The sequence below is a fragment of the Pocillopora damicornis genome, chromosome 11 (genome assembly GCF_964200805.1).
Source record: "Pocillopora damicornis chromosome 11, jaPocDami1.2, whole genome shotgun sequence".
Lineage (NCBI taxonomy): Eukaryota > Metazoa > Cnidaria > Anthozoa > Scleractinia > Pocilloporidae > Pocillopora > Pocillopora damicornis.
Window position 1 is genome coordinate 7,531,742 of NC_142680.1, and position 27,993 is coordinate 7,559,734.

Here is a 27,993-nt window from a genome sequence, read left to right on the forward strand (position 1 = left end):
AATTGCGCGAGCGTGCCTCATATTCCTATTGTGTACGCTCATGACGTTAGCAAACAAATCCCTCGAGAAAAAAATTTTCCATAGGGTTGAAAATTTTATAATACAATTGGTTCATACGTCTGTGTGCGCTACGCCTCGAGCAACTCTAGCTTCTTGAGTGCTCTCCAAACTTACCAAGTGCTTCATATCTCGATGAACGCACGCTGACGTATGAACCAACTGTTAAATATAGACCTTTCAATAGTCCTTGACAATCATACGGAGGTCCGCATCGACGTTCTCTACATATGTCATAATAGCTCGAGAGTGACCTTTCCCTTTAATCGAGACACGAGGTTGGGACGCCTGTGATGCAACAAGATTCCAAAAATTCAACCTCAGTGATAAGGCATTGAACAGCCAGGTCAAGCGATTAGCTACACATGGACTGTTCCTTTCCTAAAATAAGGTAACTGTTTAAATTTTCAGGATAGCTTGGTGACAGTAAGATCTCAAATGAATGTTTGGATTCACTCTTGAGTCGCAGAAGCTTTCCGTAACGTAATCCCAAAGGTATTAAGGAAGAGATTTATGGTCTCTCGAGGGCCAATTAGCAATCAAATGAACAGATTTACTGAAATTGTTTATTTGCTTGTGACAGTATGCACTAAGCACTTGTTTATACCTTCCGGATCAATAGCAATAAGTACAAGGTGTACTTCTCAACATCAACCACTCACATGTTGAAATTTATAAGAGAAAGCAAACTTTTCCAGGTGGTATCAAAGGATGCAACACAAACACAAACTGAACATACAAAATTCTCAAAATGAGTGTTAAAAGTCTGTTATCTACAAACAAAAAACCTTATCTGAACCTAAAAAAAGGAGAATTCTAGCTAGCTAAGCTTACACAGCTACGTAGAAACGAAAAACGATAGATGTATGGACGGGTTAATGGAAGGTTTCTTTACAGTCATGAGCTGGGCTTACTTCTAATTAAATTCAAACTGAAATTAACTCTCCTCTTCACTCGAAAAAGATGCGGTACTTGGAAATTCTTTCTCGCAAGAACCACAATTGAGAGTCAAAGTGAAACATGAATCCCGCCCTTTGACTTTCAAAAAGCGCGATACTAACGTAACGTACACAGTATAAAATTGCGAATGTAACCACTTAAATTGGGTAGACTTATCTAGTTGGTAAAAAGTTTATGTACAAAAAACAATAGTAGAACAATAGAACACCATACTTAAAATGTTGACACTGTATCCAATTGGAGAACAATAGAACACTGTATCCAATTGAAATATTTTAACATTAAATTTTTGTCAATAAATTTGCAAGGTAAAAATTTCGCTCTACATTACATCTAGAAATAATAATATCCATACTTGCAAATATAATCAATAAATAAATTCCGTAAAAAGTTAAAAAACAAGATGTCCACCACTTTACTGACAAAGAAAGTCAATCTCTTCGTCACTTTCTTCCAGCAGACTCTGATCCAAATCTACGGATGCGTTTTCATCGTTAAGGAAGATCCTTAGAAAGTGTTTGTCTATAGGTCTTCGTGTCTGTCTGCTTGTCTATCTTTCTTTTTCGTCGGTCTGTCCGTCTGTCTGTATGACTCTTTAAATGCTTGCCTGACTGTCCGCTTCTGTCCTTTCATCGGTCTGTCTTTCCGTCTGCCTGCCTGCTCATTCGCCTGTCTGTCTAACTGTCCGCTTGTCTTTTCGTCTGCCCATCTGCCTGCCTGTTCATGTCTGTTTGCCTTCCTAAATGTGTCTGTCTGTCTGTCCGCTTCTGCCTTTTCGTCTGCCCATCTGCCTGCCTGTTCGTCCGTCTGTCTGTCTGCCTCACTAAATGTTGGTCTAACTGTCCGCTACTGTCTTTTCGTCTGCTCATGTCTGCCTTTCTAAATGTCTGTCTCACTGTCCGCTTCTTTCTTTTCGTCTGCCCATTTGCTTTCCCGTTCGTCCCTCTGTCTGTCTGCCTTACTAAATGTTTGTCTAACTGTCCGCCTCTGTCTTTTCGTCTGCTCATCTGCCTGCCTGTTCGTCGGTCTGCCTTTTTGTCTTTTCCTCTGTCTATCTGAGTATCTCTACACTAGCTACTGAGGCCGTACTGAGGACATAACTTAAAATCAAAGGATATTACTTTCTTTTTAGGCCTCTTTCCTTTTGGTTTTGTCTTTGCCTTCGACTGTCCCGCTGGTGGCATTTTTCGTCCCTTCACAACCTTCCTTGGCTTGGGAGCGCGCTTTTCCCGTGGTTTAGCACTAGGGGTTTTTAAATTTCCCTAAAAAAGAAACAAGGATAAAAACAATCAAGGATTTGGAGTAGTATGAACACAAAGAAGGAAAAACATAAATGACAATAATAAAAAAAAAAAAACAGAAAAAACAAAAACAACAACAACAACAAGATAAGAGAGGCATACTTCTAGGTCCGTCATCTGCCCCTCTCCTATAGGACTTTCTCTCCCTCCGTTCCCAGAATCATCACTATCCTCTTCTGACGGGTCAAGCATCATCATCAGAGTTTTAAACTACAACAGACAAGCTTTTATCAACAAATGTAAAAATAACGATACGTATTGTTAGCTAGTACGCTGCTGGAGAAATCTAACTTGAAAACCAGGGGCAGAATTTACGCCAGGTTTCTTCGAGCATTAGCATTCAAACAGACCTCTCTACTAAACATTTAGAGTCTAAATAGAATTTACTCAAACTGTGGCAGCTCTTACAGAAAGTACTTGGACGTGCTATGATGGCTAATGATAAGTTGTAACGACAGGAAGTTATGTACCAATCGTTGACTTAATGAATAAATAAGGGTTTGTTTGCTGGTTTATTCCGATAGAGAAATACGCTTGACAAAAGCATAGCATGGACGCACACGCACATGGGTAGAGAGGGTACCTTTCTGTAGAAACTGTGATGGTACGTCAGAGCGAATGACAAAGGACTAACGCTCGAAACGTCATCTTTAGAAACTCTTACTAGTGGCCAATTTACATTATCAACTCTGTTGGTAAAGCCAAACTATCTATTCATTACTATCTATCCAAATGCTTTGACGCTCGAAACGTCAGTATTGACACTCTTAACGGTGGCCAATTTTCGTTACAACTTAGTTGATAGTACCAAATGACTTTGCTATGCTCTCCCACCGACGCAGCACCACAGTTTCTTTAGAAACGTACCCCCTTTCCCCTTTATTCACGGGTACGTTTGACTCTCTCAGCCTAACTTGGCAGTTAAATAAATTACCAGCACCCATTCAGTAAATTTGCAAGGAGCTTAGGGGATTTACCAGGCCAGCGCATACCTCTAAATAGTCTTGCACAAGCTGTTCGTGACTCCTAACCGCGTCTGGCTCTTCAACATAACGTAATACTTGTTCAGGGTTAAAGAAAACCCCTGCTTTCCTGGATACTGTCTTGTCATAGGTCTTCGTGGGTTCCGAGGGTGAATACTTATGGCATTTACTAAAATTGAAAAAATTTGGGAATTTAAACCATCCTCTCGTCTCGGAACCCTTTCACCGCCGGTATACTGTAGAACATACAGGTAAATCTAAAGTCGATGGTGACTGATTTTTAAGCTTATTACAACAGCCTTATTTCATTTTTGCGTAACTAAACCAGCATAGCTTCTATAAAATTAAGGATTAGGCGGTAGAAAAGACAGGACGTTTTCCACCAATTAGAAACGCAACCCAATAGTCAATACAAAGAATAGGAACTGCGGGAAAAATATGTGAAGGACATTTCTTCCCATTTATCCTTCCATTGTTGTTCACTTGTTCGTGTCGCTCTTGCTGTACGTCCTTTTACTATTGTTGCTCTTGTTATCATTCGCCAAGCATCACTCATATATTTTATCAGCCTACACTAAAACTTAACTGTCAACAAGACGATATTTCGTATGCCAAGCATTAAGAGTGTTGGACCATGCGTGTAGCCCGGATGTACCTGTGTTTGGCTACAATGATTAAATGTTCTGTTTAGCAAGTTTCGTGTCAACAATTGTTATCCACATTTTTCGTTTGCCTAGCTATACTCAACTTTCACTCTGACGAAGGACTAACGCTCGAAGCTTCTGATTAAGAATCTCGCTACGTTGACCATCCAACATTTTCAATTCAGTTCATATATAACTGAATAATCTTGAACTTTATATCACTAAATCATACTTAACCATGAACAATAATTCTCAGGGAATTCTAACCTGTCTGAAAATCCATACATTTCTTTAAGATGTTGTTTTAAATAGAGAAGAAGTAGACAACCCTGAGAAGCAACACAACGTTGCTCAAAGATTGTTGGGTCTGGGGGAATCCGAGCTAAAACATAAAAAAAAGACATGAAATAAGTTCCTCTGAAATCATACTCATAAAATCATGTCATAAACTGGAAACCAAAGTCGTAATGACGAGAACATAGGTAAATGTGACATGGAACTAATCGTAGTTCACAGCACACTGTGTGTAATCGGACTGGAGAGCGTGTCAAAGTGAGTTTGATCTGTTTGTTGTAGTTTTGGATCAACTGTAAATCGAATAAAACCAGTGAGCACAGCAAGGCAAAACCCAAAACAATTCCAGATTACGATAAACAATCTGTGGACACTGCACTTTGCTACCAATGGCATTTTCGTGTACAACAACTGACAGCATGACTACAAAAAGTAGGATAATTTAACATTTGTTAACAAGGAAAGCCAAAGTGCGTCAGAAATTTGACTATCCGGACTTGATAAGAGTCGGATTTAGTGGTTGTTATCCTTTATCTTGTTCGTTTGTAAATAAACTTTACACATCCGAGAAAGTCTTTCATTAAGATTATCCAACGATCAAAGTTTGTTCACTCTAACCCTCTGTAAAAATTCACATACACACACACTGCACACAAACATATTTACACATACTTCTTCAACTCTCTTGTTAGTAGTGAGTCTTCTAATGGACCACTCTCTCGGTTATTACCTGTTTTATCCAACAGATCATACTCATTTATAAACGATTGTGGTTTTTCTCTCCTCTTCTTTAAGTTACGTACCTAAAACGGACTCAAAATTTTCTTCCTCTTCTTCGAACTCATTGCCTTGAACAGGAAGTATCTGACCTTCACTTTCGATGGCTGGTTTAGCTACGGGGGTCATGGCCTGTTGAGAGAGATAAACTCATAGGTTATACAAGACTACGCTGTAATAACTGTAAGACTCTACTACGAATGCAAACTATTACGTCCGGGGCTTTAGCCTATTAAAAACTACAACCACAGCAGATCCTTGAAAGACCGGCATTTTGAGTGTTCCTTCACAGGATATTCGACCACAAAATTAGCCATCAATGTTCAGTAGTACTTTCAGTCGTCAGCAACTCCCTTCTCGGTAAATTTTACAACAAAATCTTGAATAAATGCATGTACGAGCTTACCTCTTTGAAGGACTGGAGCACATTTGCACCAGTTACAGAGAGGATGGTGTCAATGTGATAGATGACAAACAAAGGCTCTGCTTGTACAGAATACGGAAAGTGCGCCATGTTATCAGAAATATACAGCAGTAAGTCCAATTTAGCGCCCTGAAGAAAGGATAGAGAATGTTCCTTGAGTATAAAGTAAAGATTTTTCACTAACTTACAAGAAATTTCGAGCGTAGAAATGGAAATAAAGATAAAAAAATATCTCGACGTGTGTACTTAGCCTTTAAGGTACGTCAACAAATATACGCCCTAATTTTTGCAAAGCTACGCTCAGAACCATCTTAATTTTTCACCTGAACACTGACTTTTGTGAACAGAGTCAAGACGGCTTTAGCTAACTCTATTTACTTCCACCAACAAAGAATCTTCAAGAGCTCCATTGATTATCTAAAACTGCAGCCTTGGGCAGACTACCTTTAATCAACTAGCCGGCCAGCCTAAAATTAAGTTTGAAAGTTCAATAAGGAATCTCAGTATGGATGAAAAGCGGGTTTACCTTATGATCATCAAATATCCTCAGCATGGATTGTAAAAGAGACCGTCTGGGCTGTCTGCTAGTCCGTATAATGGAGTACAAATGACCAAGTGCGCAGTGATTTGCTTCTTTTCTGAATCCACGTATTGCGGTGTTTTTATCCTTTAAACAAAATCAATACAATAAACATTAAATACGAAGAACAAGTATGAGAAGCAGTATCGTTAGGCAAAATCATTCTTTCAACTAAGATCCATTGCTAATGGTAGCTTGATTCTCAACGTAAGATATAACTGTTAAAATTATTTTGTAGTTGTATCCTTGTAATATTCTTTTGCATTAACAACTGGAATGATACATAATTACAATTCATAAATGCAAAAAAGTTATCCACTTGATTCAGCAACTGTTTTCTCAAGCTTTACTTTGATACACATATCTGAAGTAAAAAGAATAAAATTCAAACCTTGTATATTAAACGTTGAAGCTCAAAGGACATTTTTATTCCAGCCAGGGCTTTCATCTAAAGCAACAGAATAAAGTATCATTAGGTAATTTGTCAATTAAAGCGGCAGACGTTTTCTTTTATCAAAGGGATAATGTAGGAATGTAAATTCGTTCAGAACCAACCTGGACAAACATGGAATATTTATTTGCGAGTTCCGAGAGTTGTTGATCCGATTTTACTCTCATTTGTTGTTCTTCATCAGTTCCAATGGCGATCAGATAAGGAACACACTGTTGAAAACAAATGCAAACACAAAACAAAATAAGACAGAATTAATTATTTCACTTGGTTGATAATTTACTCTCCCGTAAACAGAACAATAGGCGCCCGCAAATATTGGGGAAAGAACGCTTAAAAAGTTTGATGTGATTCTAGAGAGTAAGATAAACAAATTAGTTTTATCAACAGGAAAAATCATGAAGACGTTGAAAATAAACCTTTCCAACCTCAAGTTAATACAGAGGAGAGTTCAAGTTTTTCCTTCCATCACTATCCCAACTGAATACTACCAAACAATTTACTGCCTTTTTCACCACGAAAAACGGTAACTCTTATGACACAAAATGTTTTCGAAGAATTTCTTCCGAAACAAGTTTGGATTCCGTCAGAGACGAGTCTTACTGCACGACTAATCAGGGCTCCTACGAATACATCATTCGAGCAATTTTATCGTTCTTCCAGTCAACCAACCTGTACAGGATGAACAAGACCCTGCCTCAGAATCAGATTTACAACATGTAAGGCGGCCATACGAACAGAGGGCTGTGGATGCAAGAAGCTCTCCAGTACACTCTTGAGGTAAACTTGCATTACTGCACTGGTTGTACTGGAAAAAATAAATTATATTCATTTCAATACTTTTCTTTTCAAACGTTTTATTTTTCTCTTTTTTCCTGGCACTGTGATAGCTGACTTGTTTCCCGGTTAAAAAGCGGTGCCCTAGTGGTTACAGAGCTAGACTCTAAATCGAGGGGTCCCGGTTCGAGTCCAGGCGAGTCCAGGCGAGTCCAGGCTAGTCCAGGCTATTACCCGTAGGATAGTGTTATCCGCCCTTCGAAGAACTGGACCCTGGTCGCCTCATGCGACAGAAACCGAAATAAGCATCAGTATATAATGGGCTACTTGGCCTCGAAAAAGAAGGCTTCTTACCCAGACTGAGTGTCTCCAAGTTCTTTAAGATTTTGGTTTTCTTTCTCTTTTTCGACCTTCCTATGTCCTACAACAAGTCATATGACAAATGAATGAATTTACAAACTGAAGCATCAAGACTGATTTAGTAATACTCGATAAAGCACAAACTGATGTGTAACCTAAGCGATATGCACACTTTATCTCTTATGATAACCACAGATAAGACTGCATAACACCCGATGGACTTCATACCGTCATGTATGTATGTATGAGTAAAATATGTTGAATTTCTCTTACTGTGATGATCTTGGACATGTAGTCTTTTCTCCTCTTCTAGGAGGTGTGTCTGCAAGTTCTTTAAAACCTAATCAAATTACAAACGGAAGGGGAGAATATCACACTTTAGTATAATTGCTCCGGTGTTTATAGAAAAAAATAAAACTCTGAAGAGCACAAAAGATGCCATAAAGTTTGGCGTTACCCTTTTCAGAAGAAAGGTATTAAGTTTTAGCACACTGAATCAAATAACCTGTTAAATTCTAATGGAAACTGGCTGCCTATCTCGAATGGTTTGAAGGCACATGAAGGCACATGAGCGATTAAACTAAGACAGTTATTCGCCTTCGGCGAAAATTGTAAAAGCAAAGCGACACTTTTTCAATAGTACATGAGGGTGGGTGCCGTATAGGCAGCAACAGAACAGAGCAGCAAACATCCCAAAAGGAAGAGAGGTCACCATGGCAACCGAGCAATAGCTCACTACTAAGCAACTGTCAACACAACAGCATCAAAACGGGCAAAAGCTTGTGCCATTTTCCTGTAAATCCCCCTGAAGCCGATGGGGGGCCTGCACATCAAATCAGTGAGGCTAGGGCATTGACTTGGCATTAACACTGCCTAAGCTACACTCAGCCTTATTAACAATGTTACCAGCTTTGAAAATGAAATGCATACCTGAAGCTTAAGTTTCAAAGGCTTATTGGCTTGCGATAGGATTCCCTGATAAAGTTCCTTGGCTTCTCCCTTCAGAAGCAGCTCACCATATCTCATGCAAAGAAATCCTGTACAAAATCAGAATGATTATGTTCAAAGTTGTATTAAATGACATACGGAGCTAGAGTTCCGCTCAAGAATATCAAAATAGAACAGCAAGCGTTATTTTTTACGCAGACTGTTCAATACACGATACACAAGGAGAACCGAATTGGCAAGCGTTAACTGATAAGCAGACGGTGCAAGTGATTTTTATGACGGTCAATTCAAGTCACAAACAACGTGGTCAAGCCACAAAAATAGTGGTTCAATAAAACTTCCTGAAGAACACCTTTTGGAAGAATTAGACCACCGCTTCCTGTATGTTGAAAAAAAGAAAAGCCAATTTAATTTACACAGGAATGATAAACTTACCCAAATTCAATTCACTTACCTAGCCCTGTAATGGCTTTCTGGCAGACCTCTTCGTCAGAGTGCTTAGTAAAGTAGATATACACAGCGAAAACTCTGTCCTTAGTTGAACCCTGCTTGAAAGAAAGAAAACTTCAACAGGGATCCCATGCAATAGCGACTCCTTGAAACTAAAAAAAAATCAAATCACAAAGGTGTATGTGTTTTGCTTGAACCACTGAGAACACTCTAACAGTCTGTTTGTGATCCATTGTTTACAATGAAGTGCAATCAACTGTTGTTAGATTGAATTTCTGGTCACGTTTCGTTTCATTCTTTTTAAGGAAGCTTTCCTGCATGAAACTAACCTCGTTTTTCGGTTTCGCGTCGCTGTCGAAATCAAACTGCTTGCAGAGTAGTCCAAGAGTAAACAACGATCTTAGTAAGGTTGGTCTGTTGACCTGAGCCTTGCTTGGATTCTTGGTCATATCTGCTTTGGCCTTCGCTAAGTAACCTGTAATGAAAGCAATTATATACCATTATATTCTGAGTGTCGGTGTACATGTGAGGTGAAACAGAGAGGTTACGTTGTCAGTTCTTTGACACGCTGGGTTTGTTTATGTCACCATCTAGAGCCCCGCAACTTTCCACAGTAAACTTAGAGCGATACGACCTTTACGAGCTTTAGCCCTTCGTCAGAGCGATGGCGAAGGGCTAAAGCTCGTAACGTTAGCTTTGAAACTCTTTAAGGCGGCCAATTTACCTTATTAACTCAGTTGATAGTACCAAATTACCACATTAAGTTACTGCTCATTAATAAAAAAAACACAACAAAACTATCTGAGCTGCAATGCTGTTTTGATCATCAGGGTTTCTATAATCCTCGCTACATTTTTCATAACTAAAAATAGCGGTCGCTCATCGTAGTCCTTTCCTAGAACCACTGAATATTAACACAGGTATCCTTGAAGGAAATTGTGACTTACCATGATACTTAAGGAAGTAGTCCTTAACAAGTCTGATGTTATGAGTGACTTTATTTACAACAGCTCCCAAACAGCTAATGCAACTCTGGACAACCTGGAAAATGAGAGTTTGTGATTTACAAACTTTTCTCGTGTTATCCCAAAATCTCGCGTGGGTTATTACGCCAGTATACTCGGCCGATAGAAAGTCCATGCCATTGCTTAAATAGGTTTCCTTGAGATCTAAACAACAGAATCAGTTATTTGAATTCATGATTGATTCTAACATCGTCCATACCGTCTGCCCATGTTTGACAGTAAGTTTCATTAGGTCCTCCTCTAGGCTTGCCAAGAATGTTTCACTGGGATGTTCCATTAAAGGGACTACCAGTTCCAAAATGCGTGCCACGTTGTGGATCACAAGGTAGTCACCCTGGGTCTACAAAAAAAAAGGAACATAGCAGCTAAAGAGGGAAGTTCATGTTTTGACACTTGAAGTTCTCTAGAAGTTGGGCCCAGAGAGTGATTGGCTTCTAATTTCTCCTTACAGTATCCTCCTTGAATCAAATGCAAATGTCATGAGAATAAAGGAAATGGTCACCAATTTAAGCAGCTTCTGATTATCAAACAGATTCTCCTTGTCAGTACCAGAAGGAATGTCAAGAGAATAGTGTTTAGAATATTACTACTAATGTCAGGGTGTAAAGGGTTAATTGTTTCCAGTATCTGAATGTTACATGTATTCTGTGACCAGAACAAGCATTAAAGATGTCGTTGATACTTACACTACACTTTGTACTAAGGTAAGGGTGTAAAGTCATGGCATGTTTTACTAACAACTGCGGCTTAATCTTGCTTATCAGGTACAAAGTAGACAAGCTGGACACCAATCTCTGGCTACTGGAGCCTTTGCCTTCAGACTGAGCTGAAACAAGACAACCTTCCAGAGTTAATTCACTTATATAGTGTACGGATTAAGAACAATTAACCTCTGACATTTTTCCCTTTGAATCACAAAAACGCACTTTATCATTCTTCTTGTATACAACAGACTGTAAAGCTTGACAGAGACATACCGGACTGGATAAAAATGGTTGTCTTCTTTTAAATGAAAAGGAGTCGCAGCAGTTTCAATGAAATAATCCTTGACGGAGTACCTTTTTCAATACATTTTCTCTTGATATTTCCTTGATTTACTGTTACAGAGCCACAGGTTTTTCACAAAAAGAAAAAATTTCACTACTCACCAACTGCTCTTTCCTCCAAACTCAGCACATTTTCAACCAAGCAATTAACAATTTGTTGACTAGCTTCTTCTGAAGCTTTTGCAATAGAGTCTTCCTCGTTGTGAAGCAGCTATTGAAATGCAAAGGCGATGACAAACAGTTTGCAATTGTATATAAGTGTTTGTTTCAATAAATGAGTGATGTCTGTGCACGTAAAACAAAAACAATTTCTATTTAGCTCTCATTTCTAAATTCCTCTCTAAAATCCAGTGGACAAACACGAAAATAACATCTTGCTCTTAGTGCAAAAACAAAAATTTACATCTTTGTTCAGTGTTGCCGTCAGGTCTCAATTTTCTTTACTTGAATTTAACACTAACAGTGAACTTACGTTTTCCAAGAGCTGCTCATACCAGTCCCCATTCTCACCACACGCTGCAACCTGAGTAATAGATGTACAAGATGGTTTGTCACACTAAAACTTAAGCGAAAACAAACATGTTTTAATCATTCGGATATAAACACTTACCACATCAGTCATATGGACAACACGTTTCACAAGAACATCAGAGTTTTCTTCACCCTTAAGGGGCGTAAACCACATCTGTTGGAAAACTTTGGTAACCAGTTCCTGAAAGAAAAAGTAATGCAATTCTAAACCGAGTAAAAATTCATCACAGACACATTTGAGGAATAGGATTCTGACCTGCTGAGATGCTTCAGGAAAAATCACTACTTCTTACTGCCATTATACAATTACCTTTATTCCTTCTTCATCACATATTCTTCGGATAATCTTGACGCAGATTTCAGTATTTTTTGGAAAATCTGGATGGTTGATGCAAATGTCCCTGAGGATTTTGATCACTCTTTTCCTTACACTTATCCCAGTGTCCTGTCGAAAAATCGAGACACACGAAAATCAGCGTAAGTACGGGAGATAAAATTGTGACAAATTTATTCCTGATTGTGGAATACTGTTACCATAAGCATCTTCAACCCATGACAATTATTTGGAAATGATAATTATCATGGAAAATTGTGAAGTTGATTATATTGTTAAAAAGGAGTTTACTGGCATTTCAATTTGTTTGTGACATAAATGGGTCTTTGAATGGAATAGAACTAAATTTATTTCTTATTGTAACCTCGATGATCTCAGTGATTCATCAAAATTAATTTGAGTTTTTGATTAATCAACACAAGTTTCTGTCTTAATCTAGGTAAAAAAGGGTAACTTACATTCCCCTTACCCCCAGTTATCCACAACTTATTCTAAGGGAATAAAGCCATTCTGTGTTTGATTATTAATCCCATAATAACTGTTGATTGAGAAGGAAAGTTACGCAAACACTCTAGACATATGCATGCTTAAACAAACTAAATCCTCCTGTCATTCCTGTTACCAAGACACAAGGAATGCAGGCTGATTACAAAGTGGCCTCAGACCTCAATTCAACCTTTTCATTCCCAAGATCTAATAAGGAGCTCCCCCTACTGTCTTCTTTAAATTTCTCATCATGTTAGTTCTGAGAATTTGATATTGAATGATACACTCTGCACTATTCTCCTAGTTAATATTTCCTTGATTTTCATCATGTCTTCTTGACAGTATATTGATCCTGTGAAGATAATTTACTTCTGAGTCAGTCCAAAAGTGAAAAGAGTTAAAATCAACAACAAGCTACTCACAAGTATCCTCTCAATTATCATGTCATAATACTGATGAATTAGCTCTGGTTTGTTGAGGACAAAACGTCCAATAAGCTCAACCGCAGCTTCTCTGACACTGGTTGACATGTCCACAAATTTGGCATGGACTCCTTTCTGCATATCATCCTAAAATTGAGAATGCACATATATGTAGGATACCAGTCAGAAAGTATCCGTGTAAAAATATTACCCCAAAAGTTTCATGGGCTCAGAGCACAGAGAAAGCTCCTTAAGAAAAATTATTTTCTTAAAATAATAGAATTAAGATAGATAAACAAATCTGCTGCAGTGCATTTTGTTAAAATCACTTTGACATTAATTTTTCTATTTTCATAGTTACTATGGAAAGTTGATCTGAAACAAGAAAAAATGAAACTTAAACTGGTACAAAAAAATTTTAAACACCAAATGCTTTTAGGATGTTCAGGAAGTAGAAGGCTAGGAAGGAATCAGAGAAAAAAAAACTGGTAGAGATAAAGATACCTAAAAAATTAACAGCATTATCATCGTCATCATAATAGTCATTATCACTTTTTTATGACTAACATTATCACCATAATCACTGTTAAGTATTATAAGCATTTAGTAATTACAGAAACACCTACCCTTGAGAGAATGGAAGGATCAGCAGAGATAACAGCAGAGAGAGATTTCATTGCTTTTGTTCTTATTGCCACAGCACTCTCCGTGAGTACTCTTAGAATCTGTGAACAACATAAGCTAAAAATTATCTCATGGATACTCCTTCAACTTGTAACTTTGAAAGTTTCACATGCTAAGCAAGCAATAATTGACAATTATTATCAAAATGTATTTTCTTGGTTTGGAGGAGAGTGCATATCGATTTGCATATGGCCATCATACCTGGCTCAGATAAGCATCAAAGCTCTTCGAAAATGATCTTGATGAAGCAAGATATCTTGTGACCAGCATTGCCTGCTCATAATCCAAACTATTGTGAGAAGATCTGCAAGATAGAACATCTGAATCTGTAATCAAACACTATAGACAGCCTACGTAAAATTAGGGGACAAAAAATTACCCTATTTTGGTACATTTTCAAAAAGAGAAAACATCACTGAAAATTACATGGTAGAGTTAGAACCGTGATAATCTCCTGTGATTATCCTTTAAGTGGCAATGTATATGTATCTACAACTATTATAACCAACAGATAAACTGTAAGAAAAGAGAGGATATAGATCAACGTACCTGATAGTTGACACATTTCTTCCATCCAAAATAGAAAGCAAGAAAGCCTTTTTTTCCTCTAATTTGGTGATACTCTGTGCATCTATGAAGGAATCATTAGTCAGTCCTTCTCCACTATCGAGGGGATCTTCCACTGGTGTTCTTAAGCAACGCTCCATTTCTACATGGTTATCCCTAATCCACTGGGCCAGGAAGAACTGTCTTGCAAACTGCAAAAAAGAAAATTTTGGGTGAGCTCATATGTGTTGATGTGCTCCACGTTGGTAACATTTATTGCTTCCATCAATGCCAGGTAGTACAACATTTAATATTCTTGTTATGACGTACATGTACCCATATGCACTAAAAAGAATTAAAACAGAACCCAACAGTAAATTCAGAAGTTTGTATGAGACACATTGATTTTCTTTAAGTATGTCACTGCAGTAAGTCACTCATAACAGTGTCTTCTTAATACTCACTCATTTAATGAATAAGATCTAATGCTCGAAATAACTATGCCAATTGAAATCAAAGATAAGAAATTTCTTTAATCTCTAATAAAACTCCCAGATTACAACTATTAGAGGCTATATCTGTATTTTATTACCATAAAAGCTGCATCTGTGTTACCCTCTGAATTCAACCAGTTTGCAAGTGTTTTTTGAAGAATTTGGTTTCTCTTGCCAGAACGTTCATCCTGAAATGCAAGTAAAAATATTGCAAATTTATATACTTTTCTGTGGAGCAAAATGTCAATCCAGGAGATAAAAGAGTAACATGAAAATCAACTCTCCATATGTAGTTTGAGACATAATAATCTTTTTATGATGATGCCTTCCATCTGTCAGCCATCGTCAAGGAGTATATTAAAGCTAGAACACTGAGGAAAGTAACTAAAACAAGTACCTGCAATAAACTTTTAGTTGGTACTTCTTCCAAAAAAAGTAACTGAAACTTAGATCATTAATGCAACCTTCCAAAAATTTTTAGGAAGACTGACTTTGTGCAAGCAGCAACTAAATTTTGTCTCAGAAACATGAATATTTGCAAAAGTTCCTAAGTCATACACATGGAATTTTCATGCAACTTGTCCCTCCATCTCTCCTGGAGCATCCTGACTTCTAATGTTTACAAGAAACATAGGACTTACCAGGTGAGAAACTTCATCACCAGAGTCTTCAGAGACTTCCCCAAGTTGCTTATATGAAACAATTAAAACATAACATAAGTAATGTTTATTCAAACCAGTTGAGCTCCTATCAGGAGCAAACTACTACTTTTGCTTTTATTATTTTACTTCTCAATATTATTTCAGTGCTATGAATCCTTATCAAAAGTCATTCATATCATATTGTTTTGGTTACCTCCACTAAAATTTCTGTAATGCTTTCTGTATCTTGCTGACTGTTCACTGCATCTTTTCTCAAATGAGCTGCCACAACACCAAGATAGTCGATGGCTGAAACCCTCAGACTAACATCATTTGTTTTATTGTTAAAGGTCACAATCTAACAGAAAATTAAAGGCATACATTTTTAAATTAATGTCTGTGATTACATTTGTATATTAGTCAGTATGTGAGATGTGGGGAAGTAATGCTTGCATGCTGAACTCCAGATTGTGATTTTTGGAGGGCAACAACAAAATCACTGCACTGTGTCCTACATTTTTAGGGGATTACAGTTTGTGTACAAGTAGGATCAGACAGATTTAACAGTCTTGCAGAACTTTGAAATCTGACCAGAAATACAAATTCAACAATTTTAACAAACAATGTTCCTCCTATCTAATACAATACAATACAATACAATACAAAGTAACAAACCAGACTGAACAGTTCCTTGAATTGTTTAGCCAGACTTACTTTTTTGCACCTTAAAGATGTGAAAATACCATTGTATATTATCATTTTGATTGTATGCCGTTGTTTTGACTGAACACACAATGTCACTTGCAGGGTTTAATTAAGTTATTTTTGCACTTGATGCACGCACTTGCTTCTGCATAATTATGATAAGCTATCTCCTATTTTTTCATGTATATAATTAATACGTAACCTCATGATTTTGAGTGCAATTTGGAATAAATAAGCCCTTGCAAATTTTTTCAAAGACCACAAACTGCACTTGCCCTACAGGCTCATGCAGATTTGCACATTGATCTGGGGCATTCACCCTTGTCAACTACTGTCAGTATCAGCCCATACAAATCTCAAGTTTGCCTTTTTATTACAACATGTGTACTATAGGTACTGTATATAAAACTTGAGTTACCAACAATCTGCCAAGAAGAGTGAGCAAAACCTCGGCAGCTGGCCAGTCTGGTCTGTTGAGTGTAACCAGCAGATCTTGAAGGAAGTTCTCAAACAGAGGCCTGTAATCTTCTTCATCTTTACCAACGCTTATGCATCTACAATTTTAAATGCTTATTATGAGTTGCGTGAGCTAAATATTATTCATAGTAAAATTACACATGATCAACATGTCATAATAAGGACGAAGAAGAGCAGTATACAGTATACTGTACATTACACTTTTAAAATATAAAAATTCAAATGGGGAAGATCTACTGTGCTTGTGCATGCATATAATAATAAAACAACTTACTTATTCAAAAACATCGACAAGAAATTCTGTGCAGTCCTCAGGGCATTCTCATATGATGTGATGATAATGATGTTACCGTCAATCTGAAATAAGTTGTCAATAGCAAATACCTTTTGGACAAAGTATGCCTAAGACTTCTAAATGTTGAGTGGAAAAGGGGAGTTATTACAATGTAACAAATGAAAATGTCAAGCCTTTATCTTAAAGGAGTACAAATGTTAAGAGTACACATACATCATTGAAGTGTACATGTGCAGTCTCTCAAAACTGGATATACCATTCTCAATCCTTGATTTTAATAAACTTCAAGATCAAGGCTTACAAATCTGAAATATGGTTGAGGACTTTCAAGAATTTTCCAGTAAAAAACCAAAGGACTTTTTTACTCTATTATTTTTTTTGTCTGTCAAGTACAAGTACTAATGGTAAGCCTGATGCAATATTTGCACAGCTTACACGTGGTTTGTTCTCATCATCTTCAGCTTCATCCTGCATGTCATCAGTATTTTCTGGAATTTTAACTGAGGATTGAATAAGCTGAAGCACCAGTGCTGTGACCATCTGAATGGAGAGATCTCCAGTAAGTCTGAGGAAAGGAAACAGAACAGTAAATCTCATAAGTTACAGAAATCTCTCTTGTCTTGCTCTATTGAAAGGTTACAATCCATAACAGTGGAAGACTAAAATAAAAAAAAAACAAATTTACAATGTGTAGAGGGCTTATTGGAAGCCTCTAAATACTTTACAATATGGAAGAGAGAGGAACAAGTATTCTAAAATAAACATAAAGTTCTTGATAACAGAAACTTTCTAGTACACAAACCTATAACTCCTGAGTGTCCTTTTGCTGCTAGGGAGTTTGGCTAATGATGCAAAAATGTCTTCCAAGATTAAGTCCCTATGTTTGACATATTTTCGGAATATCTACCAAAACAACAACAACAAAAAAACATCTTTCATAATGATTATCTAGCCTGTTCCTTATTCAGTACATGTAGCATGTTCCTTTACTTATCTTTAATGTCTAAAAGATAATTATTTCTAATCAGTGTCTATTCTTGATCAGAATGTATACCTAAAAGTGACATTCAGTTGATGAAATGTGCCTAAAGACAGCTGCCTTTGAGCTGTAAACAGTAGCAACCTATCTGGCAGTTAAACATCAGAAGCAAATTAATAATGGTAATAGGACCAAGTGGAGTCCAATTCAGTTTGTAATTGTACGAGTGATTAACAAAATCAGATGACAATCGAGCAGGAGTCTGATTTGTTAATCACGACTATGATTACAGACAGAATTGGACAACAAGAAGTCCTGTTACCATATAATCATAACCATTTCAATTTTGAAAAAAAAAATACACCTAGAAAAAATATATCCAATGGAGACAATGTCTTAAGTTAAAAACTACTCCATTTTGGAAATTCTCCAGTTTTTCTTTGGATAAGTGGTTGTTGCTATGGTTATTTTGATCATTTCCGTGATTGATGGATTAGCTGAGTGGACTTAGTGTGATTGGCTGCTTCAACTGTCTGATTACAGGTGTCCGATTACAGCCAACTGTCCGATTACATTGTCTGGTTTCAACTGTATAAAATGATTAGTGAAAAATGAAGCTGCAAATTCACCAATAATATTCAAGGAATTTGTAATGGTTATGATTGCAGTATATTATAATTATCTTAGAAGACATAAAAGTCTTGATGGGAACATACCGATCTAACCAGCTTTAGAGCACTGTGTTGAAGGTCACTAATGTTTTCTACAAAGAAAGGTGATGTCCCCAGATTTGAAACCTGAAGAATGAAAAAAGAAAGATTGATTATGATCACTAAAAAAAGAAAAGAATTTTAGCACCTTACAAGCAAGGAAACATGGATATTGAGAATCCTATTTTTAAGACTGTTATGTTGTTTAAAAATAAAACCCAACCTGTAAAATGTCTGTATCCGTAAGTGTTTGGATATCCACAAGATCTCCCAAAAGTGAGACAAGTTCACAAACTTTATTGTAAAACAATGACATGGATTTGAGCTTAGCACTGGATGACTTGGCTCTCTTGGCTTTGGGAATTAAAAGAACACTTTCTGCAAAGATAAATAGCTCAGACCATCAGCTATGAAACAAAAGGTAAACACCACAAAATATTTGTGCTTGCAAAAAAATTTCCATCTCAAGTTTTTTTGTTTTGTTAATTAATTCCTTCATATCAACTTAGAATTTCATGCTATAATGTACAAGTTGAACACTACAGATGTATGACAAAAAACATGAATAACCTTTTAATTTACACATACATTTTGATCAATAATCACTATGACTGCTTTTGAAAAAATGATTTCCAATTGCTCTTCAGCAAATAGCTATCATGTACAAACTTGGCATTCACCAACCTAAACTTGTCTCTTACCATTAGGATCTGATTCTCTGTAGATGGGGTCATACTCAGGGAAAATGTTGCTTCTTAGTTGGTACTTGGTGAATGAAATAACCCTTGCAATGACCTCTTCAAGATATAACTGTTTAGGCATGGAAGGAGATGTCAGGATTATAAGAACAACCAAAGAAGACTCTACTGCTCGAACCATTCTGTCAAGGCATAGGTCACGCCACAGTCTTTGCTCTTCATCATCATCCTGACAAATAAACAGTAAAAGTTCAAAATGAAATTTACTTCAGAAAATAATGAAAACAACCATCAAATTTTCATGCCTTAAGGCAATGGACGATGTTTTGTGTCTGTCTTAGGTTATGGTATGCTGCTACAAGAATGAAAAGTAGACAATGGTATACAAGAAAGATTTCTTGGTATTAAACATCTAAAAATATAATTGAATAAGACACAAGTATGCTTGTTGCAATGAAATTTTACACTCACTGTAAGGTACAAAGTTCATTTCCATACCCATACCCATACCCATACCCATACCCATACCCAAACCAAAGGATTAAGGTGAAATCAATATCCAAGTTTGTAACATATGCATGGTCTCACCTGGTCTGCATTGCACTGCAACTGTAAATGTAAGCCATCCCTGATATGCCGTTCCATTATTTGTAGAAGCCTCATCAAATCATCAGAGGGCACCTGATTAGAATAGAAAGAAGAAAGGTTCAATAACTGGTAGGGAATTTAAATCCATACTAATAGATTAGATCATTTACTGTAACATTACCTTCTGCACACTGATGTGTGTGGGTACTTAGTATGGTTTTGACTGCACCCACCACAAAGGGCATTCACTTGCAATGTCTATAACTTATTGGTACATGGGTGCCTCACCTTATGCAAAACTCCTAAAGATTTCAGCTTTGCCATTTCAGCATAAAACTCTTGCACAATAGATCTTGAAAGAAGGGTTTCTGGCTTCGGTTCCTGATCATCTTTGAGTGAGAGAAAGTAAACCATTACCAGTATTTTAATCAACATGTATCATAATGTCAATTTCTAAAAATAGTTTTGTCTTTTACCAAAAAAACATAGACCCTCCACTTTTACAACATTTTTAACAACTCCTCCAATCTTCACAGCAGTTACCAAGTTTCATAAAAAATATACAAAATGTTCTACTCCTTCGGAATCACCCTCATTAACTTACCCAAATCATGAAAGCTTGGTGCATTACACTCATCATCAAATTCAAAAAGGTTCTCAAGTAAATCTCCCAGTTTCCTGAAGGTTGGTGTCTCCATGATATCTAAAATTACAGAGACCAATATCAAGTGTCATTTTTGCTTTCAACAAACATACAGTCATGCATTCTACATAAATGGACAAGTGAAACATTACCCTTCTAGCACTTACACTCAAGCACTTACCTAGTTTAAACAATGTTTCAAAACTGTACTGAGTATGATAATGTTTGTGAGAAGCACAGTTACACTTTAGATCCAGAATTACATGTACAGAGGTTCACACTATATCTCATAAACTGAGCTTTCTATTCAAAGTTGTTCTATCTTACCTTCAGATTCATGTGTTTCTTTGACTTTTTGCTTCTTGCTTTTACTCCTCTTCTTAGGTGGGGCTATAAAGGAGTGCAACTGGGTCAGTGTACATATTTTGTTCACAAATGATGCACTATTGTGTCTGCAGATCAGACAAGATTCACCACACTTTTAAGACCTGTTCATAAAATATCTTACTCTGTAGCCAACCACTTTGATGAAGATACCCCTTTGCTTTAAACCTCATGTAATGTTCTCCAAGTCTTGACACAAGATAAGTAATGACAATGCTCTCATGTAACTCCCCTCTACCCCCCTTTTCCTCTCTTCTCTACCAAATAATAACTTTACTGTTGTTGTTCATATTAGTGTAAATTGTACAGTACATGTATTCATCAAAGCTTAGTGATAGTCTAAAGGAAAGTACAACCTCAGATTTCAGTTCTTATCAACAAATATGAATAAAGAGGAAAAAATTAATACCTTCATCCCATTCATGGCTGCTGTTGATTCTACCCATATCATCACTAGACCTCCTTCGCTTTTTGCTCCTGTGTATCTCACTTTCACTATCTGGTAACACCTCTCTTACTTGATGTGTCTCTACCTCTTTAGAACCTCTTCGCTGCTTCACTTTTGTTATGACTAGCTTTGGAACGTACAACTGAAGTCCCTTGAGAGAAGGGGACACCTTTAAATTTGATGATGTAAGATGATTGTGTTCAGGCGTCAAAGGTTTTTCAGTTCTATTTGGCAGGATATTAGAATGTGTTGGCTCCTCTTTATGTAAGTACATTGCTGACATAGGTGCTAAGGTGTGCATTTCATCAACAGCATCAACATTAGTTCTGTAAGGGTCTTCCACAGACTTCCTACTTGATCTTGAAGATCTACACTGTGAGTGTATGTCACCTTGTTGTTCCTTGAGCATATTGTCTAATTCTACAATCTGAGAATTGTACACCTGCATTGAAGTAAGTTCACCAGGGTTATCCTCAACGTCAAGCTCGGATTTGCTTTTGGATGATTTACGTCTTTTTTTAGATTTTGACTCTCGTTCACTTGTTCTATTCAACATACTTTCCTGATTATGTGACTGTCCAGAAGTTCTAGCAAGTAAATGAGTATTCTTTTGCTTCTCATTAATTGCAGCTAGCTGTTGTGATGCTTGTCCAAGAACTGAGGGATCAAAATTAAAGCCATTTTGTGATGCAAGTGCCTCCAGGGCACTGAGGCTATCATAGACACTCTGATTATGAACACTTCCTCTCCCAACTTGAGTATGAGATTGGTAAAATTCATTTTCATTCAAGTTTCTTTGTACAGTTGTAGACAAGTCAATGTTCCTTTGTCTCTCACTAGGATGGGGGGCTTTTAATACACCTGTGCACACAAACATCAGGCAGCAAAAATACTCATTGTACATAAATGCTTAATACAACAAAGGATAATGATATTCTATCAGGTACAAAGAAAGACTCTCTAAAAACAACCTAAAATCTCACAGCAAAATAGAGATACAGGTAAGATCCTGGTCTAATGGTGTTTGCCATTCGTGCAGTATTTCTTTTATAAGACATTTCTGACAATCCATTTCATAAGTAACCATTTGGTAATTAAATATGAAGCACTTCTTAACCATGGATGCAACTTGGGAAAGAGCTCTACTATAGCTGACCACTTACATTTCCAAACAACAAAAACACATTAATTTTTTTGTCAGCCTTTTTAATCTAAAATTTTCAATGATATTTCTAATTTTTAGGCTGCGTCACAACCATGAGCAAGCAATTAAGCATGTAATCTATTTTTATCTCAGATTATATGTAGAATCTTATATCACATGTTTAAACAATAGCAATAAATCTGTCATGAGACATTTTATTCCCAAAATTGTTGAAAATTCACCAAATTAGCCTTTGGTACCACTTTAATGAATTTTAAGTGATAGGTCTGAGGAACCAACCTTGATCACTATTGGGCACATTCTGATTTGTACTTTGCTGTAGTTCACTCTTGGAGAGAGAATGTCTACCATGCCTTGTCTTTGCTGGTGAAAATGCCTGAGTTGGAGTCAGCACTATTTGAGGTTGCATCAAAGGTACATTTGGTGAGCCTCCATTTATATGTACAGCACTCTCAGCTAGTTAAGATAAAACAGTTATTATAATTATTATTATTTATTATGTAGAGATGCTTATAGCCCATTAAGGGGCTTCCTAAGAATTTAGGAGAGAATTACACTGATGAGAGAAGCAGAAATATATTACTCTCAACAAGGGTGATTTGTACAGAGTCAGACAGTTGCAAATAGTAACAAATCCCCCATGATAGCACCCAGACTCCCATTTGTGTTTAAGAGATACAGTATACAAGTACATCAGTCATTTCTCACACCAATCTATACTTCTTCCCAATTGGTCTAATGAGCTAAGCCCTCAACAACCCACATTTCACTCCAATCCCACTGTATATTTTTCCTACCTTTACAGTACAGCAGATCAGTTTACTCAATTCAACAATTTACAGTCTACAATTTCAGATGAAATAATTTTTCATAGTTCAGATACAAGTCATGTGTGTGAGTGTACATACATCTTGGTTGTCTAGCAGTGTTATGGGCACCTTGAGCAGTTCCACTAAACTGAGGATATGGTACTGGATGGCTTTGTGCTTTCAAAGTGTGAGGACTGGATGCCATTAACCGCAGACTAGCTGCATGTTCTGGCGAGTTCATGTAAGGAGAGTTTGCCTGCAACCCTCCAGGAGAACCAGCATACAATGGCGATCTCACATTTGAAGGACTAACTCTCTGGCGAGGGGACATTGGGTTGTATCCCACTGGAGAATAACCTGCAACAATAACAAAAACTAACTTTAACCCTTTCACTCCCACAAGTGACCAAGACAGAATTTCTCCTTTCAAAATCAATACAATATCAAGCAGGTAGGTGATGAGAATAAAGAAAAATATCAATTATGGGATTATTAGTTGATCCAGTATCAAATTCTCTGACCTAACATTATAAGAATTGTATAGTAGACAGTAAGGAGAATTACCAATGAGATCTTGGAAGTGAAAGGGTTAAAAGATGCTAGCATTCAAACCAGGACTATTTTAATTAACAAGAACTCAACTTGAAGTAAGAGTTGCAAATTTGGCAAGCTGTTTTCAACAGTCATCTTGACTTTAGTTGGTGTTTGAAGTTCCAGTGCTCTAATACCTCTCAGCCCCTAACCCTTTGACATGTAAGAGTGACTAGCATCTAATCCCACCATACGATATCACCCTTGAGTCTAACATTAAGGTCATGAGCAAGGTTTGAGCTAGGATTTGATTACTGGGGGACAATTTGACAATTAGGGGGACAGACAAATTAATTTTTATTCAACATTTTTTTTTTTTTACATTTATACTGGCAAGCCAACAAAATCATTTTTTTCCTGATCCTTGTAATACAAGAAAAGTGATACAAACAAAAAAATTTAAGTTATTGGTTGAGACTTTATTTCCTTGTTATATTTAAACAGAGGATCAATGACTATGCTTTATACTTCAAAACATTTCACAGCAGAATCTCGTCCTAGCATCCCCTTGTAAACTTCAAATCCTTTCTTAATTACTGGTACACATACATTTACTAATTCCTCTGTTGGATCTAGCTGTCAAAGTAAAGTTTTCATTCCTAAGAGGTCTGTCAAGATGATTGACAGCAGCGAAAAACACAATCGTCAGTTGGCTTTTGAACTTCAAAATTTGCATGTTTGTGAAAAGTGTGGTAACATGTCACATCAAAAACATGTTTGAAGATTAGAAAGCTTTTTCACTCCAAATCGAAGCCAGAGTGAATTAAAGAAAAATGATACCGTAGAAGAATAGTGTTTTAATCAGGAAGAAACAAATGAGGATCGAAAGAAACCGAAAAAATCACGAACTTTCCAGAAAACTTGGTCGCAGATCACACATGGTTGCACTATGAAAAGGAGGTGATGTTCTGCTATTTTTGTCAGAAATCTAAGACAAACTCCTTTGCATCAGCAAAAGGGTGTACAAATTTTAGAACCTCAACTCTGCATAGACATAAAGACTGTAAAGAACATGAGGATGCTGTTAATGAAGAAGCTATGAGGGATACATTCAACAACACACAGCACCATGTTTTTAGAGCACAATCACAAGTCATCCTCACAGCAATAAGAGCCGTCTACTGGCTGGCCAAGGAGGATGTACAACTCACTGCTCAATTTTCTGGATGAAGTTGGCCTCAAACAAATCTTCAAGTGGGAGGAAATGCTCCAAAATAATCTCATCAAAGTGCTGAAGGTATGCAAGACACTATTGCTACTGTTCTAAAGTCTAACATTGACAAACTAGTAGAAGCCATTGATAGTCATTCTTTTCCCTGTTAATCGATGAATCAACTGATGTCATTAATCATGAAAATCTTGTTGTTTATGTTAAGTTATTGAATGAATTTAACCCCGAACTGCACTTTTTAGAAAACATCAATGTTCAGAATGGAAAGGCTGATACTATTACCACTGCTGTTAACTTGCTAATGGAAAAGAGAAACTTGCTCAAAGACAAAATGAAAGGATTTGGCAGCAGTGGAGTAAGTGTCATGACAGGAAAAAACAATGGAGTTTCAAAACGAATGAAGGATGATAGTCCATTTCTTGTATCTATCTACTGCATGGCTCACAGGCTTGCACTTTGCACAAGCCAAGTGGCTAATGGTATTCCTTATTTGGCAAAATTCAAAGAGATCCTTGCTGCTCTGCAGGGTTGAGCCAGGCCGCACCATTGCACCAATCCTGCACTGCAATTGAAATTGTCTGATTGTGTTTTTCACTGCTGTCAATCATCTTAATGGACCTCTTAAGGAAACAAAAATTTACTTTAATGGGTTCAAAAGGTCATGGTTTGTGATTTGTGATTGGTGATTTCAATCTCTTTTGTGTCTTTTTGTGTCTCAAGATTTGTTGCTTGCGATTGTAATTATGATTGACAGCAGTGAAAAAAGCAATTGTGAGGGTGGCTTTTGAACTTTAGAGTTCGCATGTTTGTGAAAAGTACAGTAAAGATTGCCCGGTGCATTCACCATGCTTGCTTGAGCATGAGACATATCTGATCAGTAGAGCGTGACTGAAACATGCCTTTAGAATGAACTTTAAACGTCTGATAAAATATACTTTCCACATTCTGTTTTAGCTTGCAATTTCTGTACTGAATTAAAACTCTTCGTGTGTGCTTCCTTTTGAGTTTTTCCCTAAATTTTGAAGGAGACAAATTATCCCCTTAGCTGTTTTTTTAAGGGACAATTTCAATTGCAGTGTAGGATTGGCAAAATGGCACAGCCTGGCTCAAACTTCACATGAGAATAAAGGAAACAATCACCACCTAATGATGCTCTTAATAGTTAAAGAAAGTTTTTTTCCTTGTCAGTATTTTAAAAATGTATAAAGACACAAAGTGATGTTGGTCTGTTACAAGTTAATAGTCTTTGACAATGGTTTACACTATCACACTTTACATACTGGCAGGTTACCTTGTGGATCTTGGTAGCTTTCAGAAACAGTTTTCACTGACTGAGAATTAAACACATTGGGTGTTTGCGAAACAATCGCTTGAAGAAGAAGTGGGCTTCCTTGGCATGAAATGCTGTCATCTTGATTTGTTCCATCTTTCAAGATCCTACATAACAATAAAATGTTAGATAGCAATTGTGATTACTGAGGTTTTTGTTTTACAACACTCAATCAAAAGCACTTTATCACTAAAACTTCCCAGCTTGTAAGGCTGCCAGGCTTTGCTAACCCTTAACTTATTCTACATAGCCAATGCTCAAAGCTCAATTTTCAGTGTGTGTAAGTATGAGTAAATTGGCCAAGAGGGAGTTAAAATAAAGATTGCTATTTTTCTTGCAGTCAGTGTCTGAAATAAATGCTTTTCAAGTTCTGCCTCGAGTCCAAACTTTATCTAATGCTACAGAATTTGAAAATGAAAACCCTTAAAATTTTATGATAAAAAACCCATTCACCAAGGTATAGAATACTTGTCTTTAGTCCTTTATTTTTTCTTTGGATATGGCTATATGCTTGGGAAAAGATCCATAATTTTTTGGCACTAAATTCCATCTGGTCACTGTTATATGTAAATACAAAAAGGCAGTAACTGGTGCTAAAATTAGAGTATTATGATATCATAAATGAAATGCAGCAATTACTTTCAGAATTGAAGAAAAATCACAAACAAAACTACCAGAATGTTAATACAAGAGGGAAAGTAGAAAAAATAGCATATATTTTAGGGGGAGTAAATGAACATTTAACAGCAATTTCATTTTTACATACACATTTCAAATTCAGATCTGCCATTTTGCAATGTTTTGCATTTTTATCAACAAACCAGTACAGTGCCAGTTCAGTTTTAAAAAATCAAAACATTACTATTTTTCCCCTTTTCAAAAATTATTGTTCATTATAAAATAGACAAGAAACAGAAGGATTAACAAAAAGTTACTCCACGTACTATTTATAAATCATTCTTAAAATAGTATGATATGACGTGACTTGGTATAAAAGTTCATCTTCGTGACTTTCATTGTTTCCACCATTGAAATGAAAAGAACCACATTTGATCAGAAGAGATAAACTGTCTAAGGAAGCCATTCTAATGAATATACGACTTCATTAAAAACTTCTATAAATTCTAATTACTCACAATTGGTCTGAAGTTGACTTTGAAATACACAGTGCCTGAGAAAGTTGTTGAACGAGAGAACGGTCAGGTCGATTGAGTACTTCCCTAGCTTCTTCCGTAACCTTTGGACTACGAAGTAAAGTATTTGATCTTCTGGAAGATGAAGGCCCAGGAAATGGTAACTCTGGAAGCACTACAACGAAAGAAACATTTGTTAATGAATGAATTACTGAATGCAAAGGCTGCCCAAAATATATTATCAACGGAAGTTAAAAAGAAATTAAGTGAAAATTTGAGATTTCCGACTCATTCATCCATCTTCTTTCAACGTTCCCTTGACTCACATATACCACTTGAATTATCATGTTACACACTGAAAAAAAAGCAGTAAAATAGATAATTTCTGCAAAAAATTCCAAAAAAAACTTACGATCGGTGAGGCTACTGATGCCAGCTAGTGTAGCGATTGGCACGCTTGTATCCATGCTATCGAGACAAAGCCTTCAACATAAAACAAAAGCTTGGCACACAAGGCGTAGAAATAACCAGAGAACCTTTTGAATGACTTTTAACCCATCACGGAAAGAAGGAAGTTGAGAAGTTGTAAAAATTCTCACCGACAGCCATGATAAATTTAACAACAATGGCGGGAATAATCAACACTCCATTC

At 36.7% G+C, this 27,993-nt stretch overlaps 1 protein-coding gene across 2 annotated transcripts; it reads right to left on the reverse strand.

The window, feature by feature from the left end:
- Window positions 1–609: 609 nt before the first annotated feature.
- On the reverse strand, window positions 610–27,993 carry LOC113673228 (nipped-B-like protein). Of its 2 annotated transcripts, none has more exons than XM_089187544.1 (47): window positions 27,754–27,993; window positions 27,345–27,516; window positions 26,170–26,315; window positions 23,216–23,473; window positions 22,587–22,763; window positions 21,104–22,003; window positions 20,638–20,700; window positions 20,272–20,370; window positions 19,956–20,056; window positions 19,668–19,760; window positions 19,083–19,308; window positions 18,605–18,759; window positions 18,388–18,468; window positions 17,495–17,595; window positions 17,128–17,257; window positions 16,672–16,754; window positions 16,339–16,474; window positions 15,430–15,573; window positions 15,216–15,263; window positions 14,673–14,762; window positions 14,084–14,292; window positions 13,736–13,838; window positions 13,477–13,575; window positions 12,851–12,997; window positions 11,919–12,053; window positions 11,688–11,789; window positions 11,550–11,600; window positions 11,180–11,288; window positions 10,718–10,857; window positions 10,231–10,371; window positions 9,954–10,047; window positions 9,336–9,481; window positions 9,011–9,101; window positions 8,539–8,645; window positions 7,882–7,948; window positions 7,603–7,669; window positions 7,144–7,279; window positions 6,576–6,683; window positions 6,412–6,468; window positions 5,967–6,107; window positions 5,423–5,569; window positions 5,043–5,148; window positions 4,213–4,327; window positions 3,311–3,470; window positions 2,421–2,528; window positions 2,136–2,279; window positions 610–1,501 (listed from the first exon to the last, which is right to left on the reverse strand). In XM_089187544.1, the coding sequence occupies exons 1-47, from the start codon at window positions 27,806–27,808 to the stop codon at window positions 1,433–1,435; spliced, it is 6,357 nt and encodes a 2,118-aa protein (XP_089043670.1). In that variant the 5' UTR covers window positions 27,809–27,993; the 3' UTR covers window positions 610–1,432. The 2 variants fall into 2 exon arrangements, with proteins under 2 accessions (XP_089043670.1, XP_089043669.1); XM_089187543.1 differs by having other exon boundaries at window positions 9,011–9,104.